The sequence below is a fragment of the Onychostruthus taczanowskii genome, unplaced genomic scaffold, assembly GCF_017590055.1.
Source record: "Onychostruthus taczanowskii isolate IOZ18803 unplaced genomic scaffold, ASM1759005v1 scaffold23, whole genome shotgun sequence".
Classification (NCBI taxonomy): Eukaryota; Metazoa; Chordata; class Aves; order Passeriformes; family Passeridae; genus Onychostruthus; species Onychostruthus taczanowskii.
The window spans coordinates 8,805,779-8,811,832 of record NW_024499573.1 but is presented as its reverse complement, the minus strand read 5'-3'; the positions used below and the strand labels follow the sequence as shown (position 1 = coordinate 8,811,832).

The 6,054-nt window shown below is 52.9% G+C and overlaps 2 protein-coding genes across 2 annotated transcripts in view; one reads left to right on the top strand and one right to left on the bottom strand.

Annotated features, from left to right (window-relative positions):
* The window catches only part of LOC121336398 (nascent polypeptide-associated complex subunit alpha, muscle-specific form-like), a 1,075-nt gene extending 906 nt beyond the window's left edge, over positions 1–169 (bottom strand). The window contains exon 1 of the mRNA XM_041405518.1: positions 15–169. Within this exon, the coding sequence (XP_041261452.1) occupies positions 15–58 (44 nt within the window). The 5' untranslated portion in view covers positions 59–169. The remainder of the gene's footprint in view (positions 1–14) is intronic.
* A 363-nt stretch (positions 170–532) lies between these two features.
* Positions 533–5,582, top strand: PIM3 (Pim-3 proto-oncogene, serine/threonine kinase). Its single transcript, XM_041405416.1, has 6 exons — positions 533–1,074; positions 1,397–1,506; positions 1,651–1,701; positions 1,996–2,359; positions 3,659–3,835; positions 3,989–5,582. Exons 1-6 carry the CDS (start codon positions 993–995, stop codon positions 4,171–4,173), a joined length of 969 nt encoding a protein of 322 aa, XP_041261350.1. The 5' UTR covers positions 533–992; the 3' UTR covers positions 4,174–5,582.
* Positions 5,583–6,054: the final 472 nt, after the last annotated feature.

Below are 6,054 nucleotides of genomic sequence, written 5' to 3'. Positions count from 1 at the left end.
CGGCTCGGAGCGACCTTCCCGCAGCCCGGGGCGGGGCGCGCCCGGCGCGCCGCGGCATTCCCGCCCTGCCGCCGCCTGGCCGCGCGCCGCATGCAAATGAGGGCTCTCCTCATTGGGCCGCACCGGGAGCCCTTTGAAAGAGCGCTCGGCGATTGGCCGCGCGGCAGCGTTAACGCACACGGGAGAATCTCCCCCCGCTTTTTTTTTTTTTTTTTTTTGCCGCTAATGTGTGATGCGTTCCTCTCAGACGATGTGTAACTCTGCGCGCCGGTTACTACAGAAGAAGTAGTTCCCAGTCCCCCGCCCTCCCCGTGCTCGCCCGTGCGGTGGGGCGGGACAGGGCTCTGCAGTCACAGCCGCCGCCCCGCGGGGGCTCCGGCGCAGAGGGGAGGGGGCGGCGGGGACGGCGGGGAGAGGTGTTTCCCCCCCCGCCCTCCCCCGCGGAGGGATATTCTCGGCGCTCTCGCCGCACTCTGCCCGCACCAAAATATTGGGAGTTAAGAGGCGGCTCGGCGGCGCCGCCGGCTCAGAAGCGCGCGGGCAGCTCGGCGGCGGCGCGGTCTGTCCTCCGCCCGCCACGGCTCCACTGCGGCGCCCAGCCCGCTCCTGCCACCGCGGCCCCCGCAGGGGCGGGCTCCACGCGCGGAGCCGAATCCCCCGGACTTGTCTGCCTCCGCGGAGGGCTGTAGTGCTGCCTGTGCCTGCCTGCGCCCCGAGCGGCTTTCGCCGGGTGGAAGAAGAAGCGCGGGAGCGGCGCGTTCGCTGATTGCGTTTCTGCGGAGGACTTTGTGCGACCGACACCTGGACTGCTGCCGGCGGGGACGGACCCCCAAGGACTTGGTGTGTTCCCGCTCCCTGCCGAAGAAGGAGCCGCGCAGAAGCTTTCGGCGGCCCTCCGCCGGCTCCGGAGAGAGGAGAGCCGCGCCGAGCCGAGAGGACGCCGGCGGAGCTGCCGCGGGAACTAACTCGACGTTTCCCCCCCTCCTCGGAAGATGTTGCTTTCCAAGTTCGGCTCGCTGGCGCACATCTGCAGCCCCAGCATGGACCACTTGCCGGTGAAGATCCTCCAGCCAGGTACGAGGCTGGGGTGTCCCTGCCAGCGCCGCGCCGGAGGGGCGCGGACCGGCCGTGCGTTACCGGGGCGTTGGGCTCGGCGTCTCGCAACTCCCGGAGCTGCGTTTATTTTTTAAATTTTTTTATCTTCTTAACAGAAAAAGATTTTTTTTTTTTATAAAGCCTTGGTCGAAACCAGGGCAGCGCACACAGTATGGGTCTGCCGGGCAGGGCTTTTTTTTTTTTACATTATTTATTACTATTATCGTTATTACTGTTATTATTATTGGGGTGCAGCGCGGTTGCGGACATTAACGCTGGGTTTTCCCTCTTGTTTACGCAGTGAAAGTGGAGAAGGAGCCGTTTGATAAAGTCTACCAGGTGGGCTCCGTGCTGGGCAGCGGGGGCTTCGGCACCGTGTACGCAGGGAACAGGATCGCCGACGGGCTGCCGGTGAGGCGCGGGGCGCCGGGCGGGGGCGGCGGGCGGGAGCGTGGCGCGGGAAGCGGCGGGCGCGGCCGGCCCGGCCCTCGGCGGCGGGGCGCAGGCTGAGCCCGCCCCGCCGCTCACGGCGCCTCCGTTCTCCGCACTCCGCAGGTCGCCGTGAAGCATGTGGTGAAGGAGCGGGTGACCGAGTGGGGCACCATTGTAAGTACCCGGGGGGGCTCCGGGGGTGCCGCGGGGCTCCGCCGCGGCGAGGCCATTGTGTGGGCGGTGGGGCCCGCCCTGCTGGCGCGGCCTCTGCGTCGGGAGGGAATTTGGCGGGGGTTCGCCGCCGCAGCGCCGCGCCCGCCCCTCGGACTGCGGCAGCGGCAGAGGGGGCCCGCCGGCCGCGCCCTCCTCCCCGCCCTGCACGCCCTCCCCGCCTCCCTCCCTCCCTCAGCGAGGGGCTGCCCCGGGCCGCGCCACCCCCCGCTTACCCGTGCCCCTTTTTCTGCCCAGGGCGGCATCATGGTGCCCCTGGAGATCGTCCTTCTCAAGAAGGTGGGCTCCGGCTTCAGAGGGGTCATCAAGCTGCTAGACTGGTACGAGCGGCCCGACGGGTACCTGATCATCATGGAGCGGCCCGAGCTGGTGAAGGACCTGTTCGACTTCATCACGGAGAAGGGTGCCCTGGACGAGGAGACGGCCCGCGGGTTTTTCCGGCAGGTGCTGGAGGCGGTGCGCCACTGCTACGGCTGCGGCGTGGTGCACCGGGACATCAAGGACGAGAACCTGCTGGTTGACCTCCGCACAGGCGAGCTGAAGCTCATTGATTTTGGCTCAGGGGCCCTCCTCAAGGATACAGTCTATACCGATTTCGACGGTACGTTGCCTCCCACCCTTCCCGTGCCCCTCCCGGGGTGATCCCCTCCCTAGAGTTGCCGCTTAGCCCCTTTCCAGTGACCAGTCACAGCACGCAGAGCCCCTGATGCGGGGGTTCATATCAGGTCTATCGGTAATGGAAACCTGTGGACCCGAAGCCGCTTAGGGGTGTTCAGTTGCGTAGGAAAGAAGCGATTCCAGGCAGTGACGCAGCAGTTTATGTTTCCCTGTCTTGGAAAAAGCGGGGTTTTTTTCCTAGAGGGCGATCTGTTTACATGGAGGTTTTGCCAGTGTCGAATGTTTCCATGTGTGGATATGCAGTTTTTATATGCGGTGGTTTTTTTTAACTCGGAGTGGTACCTCCCCCGCTCTCATTCTGCCAGTGTCCTGGAAATCCCGCATTGCAGATTTTAAAGCGATGGGGACAAATGCACTCCCTCTTAATGACTTGCTACGGCGGCTGGGGTCGATGCTTTAGAGGTGGGAAAGCTGAACATACGCCAGCATGTGACCAGAGGGAGCATTTCCCCCAGTCCTTGGAGTATGACTGATGTAACGCCGGGGTCTCGGTCCCCCCCGCCCCCAGCTGCCGCACTCACATCTGTTTGTTGTGAAACCCGAAGCCCTGCCACACGTGACCCCCGGCCTCACGAATTCCCCGTTTTGTTTGGTATCCAAGGAGCCCTCGGACACGGGAGGGAGGAGAAGGGGGGGGCGAGTTGGAAAAGCTGCCGCATAGAAGCCCCGGGGGGAGGCCTTAAAAACATAGAAATCGTGAGCGGCCCTATTTTGTTTACTGCCCTGTGGAATTGGATAAAGCAGATTAGCCCCGTGTAATGCGGGCAGACCTGAGTTTCACCTTCTTGTCGCCCTCTCCTCCTCCCTGCCAGCCCCCTTTGTCCTTTTGTGTCTATTTTTGGTGTGATGCTGCAGACGCCACGTGGTCAGTGAAAGGGAGCTTGCCTCAGTAAACAGTCAGCTGATGGGGCTGTGTTATTCCTTGCAACAAAATAGAACAACCGGATGGGCCAAGTCTGTTGATGGTGTAACCCTGCAGATGACCTGAAATTACACTGCTAATGGCTTTGGCTTGTGAAAAATTTAAAGCTGTTTAATTTTCTGGGTTTGGTGGTTTTGGTTTGGGGTTTTTTTTCTCTTTTTTTTTTTTTTTTTTTTTTTCCTAAAATGTCAAGTTTTTGAATTTATTTTAGCACTGCCAGAAGGAGCTGAACAATGGGGAAACACTTTAAACCTTTACTCTAATTGTGTTGGGGTTTTTTTGGTTTTTTTTTCCTTTCAGGAACGAGAGTATACAGCCCTCCAGAGTGGATCAGATACCACAGATACCATGGGCGGTCAGCAACAGTATGGTCTCTGGGAGTTCTGTTATATGACATGGTTTGTGGAGACATCCCTTTTGAGCAAGATGAAGAAATCTTGAGGGGGCGATTATACTTCAGGAGAAGAATTTCACCTGGTAAGTTCTGCAGAAGTCAAATGGGTTTTTTGGTTTTGTTTTTTTTTCTTTTAATGGTGTACATGTGAGCTTGTGTGGGTGGGTTTTTGTTACTGAGGACTGTCTTTTTTTTTTAACTTTTTTAGTCTAATATGGCTTCCTTTTTTGTTACAGAATGTCAACAGCTGATCAAATGGTGCCTTTCACTGAGGCCTTCAGACAGACCAACACTTGAGCAGATTTTTGACCATCAATGGATGCACAAATCTGAAGTAGTGAAGTCTGAGGACTGTGACATAAGGCTACGGACTCTTGATACTGATGTATCTAGCACAAGTTCAAGTAATGAGAGTCTGTGAATTACTAAGGACCTCGCACTGGGAGGGGGAGCTTCAAGCAGAAAGACCACAGTGCTGCTGCCAATACATAGGAGGGGCTAGAAAAATGCATTCATTATTCTGTAGTTGAATCTTTGTCTGAGGGACTTGATTTTGTTTTCCCCCTTTGCTGGTTTCTGCTTTGGAATGAGAGATTTCCTTTGGAAACGCTGATGTTTGGGAGTTGCAGGCCAGTACTTAGTCAAAGACTGACCTTATTAAGAAAGCAGTGACCTCTTGAATACATGGTAAACTTTTTTGCTCTCATAGAGCCTGGACTAGATTTTATTTGCTTTTGAGTGCCTTTTTGAAAGCTGCTTCAGTGGGACTTTCTTTTTTGAGCTGTCTATGTCCAAAGAAGATCCAGTTCATTATAGGAATTTGCTCCCTTTAGACTGAGTGCTGGAGGAAGCAGCTCCTATGATGCATTGGAGAACCTGTTCGGTGATTGAATGAAGTAGTCCCATCCACTGGTGATGGAATACTTGAACTCAGACATTTCACTCCTGCCCCCCTGCCCTTTACAAATCCAACCCACCTCTGCTGCTCAAAATATTTCCTATAGCCTGCACAGAAATATGAACAGGTATATCGGCTTCTTTATCAGAAACATTTATTCATGTTTCCTTTTATCATCTCTACCATTGGGCATGAGAAGCCCCTTTCTCAACTCCCCCAGCCTTTTGTCACCCTGCGAGTCTTAAAGTATGTATGGGCATGTTGAATGCACAATCAATGCAATATTCAAGGACTTCTACTTTTTTTTTTTTCCATACCTGTATAATGTGTTTATGTAAACTTGGTTTTTCCCGTGTACTATACAGTTATTTATTGTTTGGATTTTAGAAGACCTCCCACAGTTTTCAACTGTGGCTATTTATTTGGTTAATTTATTTGGTTAGAGTTACTCAACACTGTGCTTTCCCCTCCTTCTCCCCATGGGAATTCTAGTGGTTTGCCCATGGCACTTTTTTTTTCTGCATTCCTGTCAACTTTTGGTTACAAAAAAATAAAAATAAAAAAAATTTCTGACCTTACCAGTTTTTTGTTGGAAGATGGGAAATTGTTGTACAAAGTCTAATTTAAGGGAAATAGAATGACTTTTTAAAGTTAGTCAGTATGCCTTTTGTCTGGTATTATTGTACCAGAAGTGTAAAGTAATGCTGTTTGGAAGGGTTTTAAATTATTGACATTGTACAGTCTCCGTGCATTGGCTCTGGAAGGTAGAGTGGCAGAGTCATAAACCTTAATTTATTTTAATAGCTGTGTTTCTGTGATCTGGTTGCATTTATGCAGCTTGGACTTGGATTTTTTTCTTCTGTTTAACGGTGTGAAATGTATGGAGATCATATTTTTTATACAGGTATTTCAATTAAACTTTTTGTATATAACAGTTCTGTGTCTGTGTACTTACTTTTACCTTCATTGTTACTTGTGGTGAGCTGTTATCATCTCAAACCTTGTTAAAGGCCTGCAGCAGCTGAGCCAGAGTTAGGAGGTCTGTGCCATTAAGCAGTGACCATTTTGAAAGAATTAAGCAATTCCTCATCTGAGCTCTACTCCTCAATCACTGCGTTTGATGTTGGACTGGGGAAGGAGTACAATACAACAGCACTAATGGCCTACATAAAAGGGAATTGGCCCTGTAATTGTGGGACTTTTACCTCTGTAAACACTGAATATCAGTGTACTTGTCCTTAAGTATAACAAGGAAGGAGTTCTGTAGCTGCTGGTGGTTACTGTTTTCACAGTTGATATGTTTACTTTCCATTACATTCAGTTTCCTTCTTCCCACTTAGACCTTCCTTCTGGGGCTGGGTGAGGACTTCTGTGCCCTTACGGGAAAGGGACAGCATTCTTGGG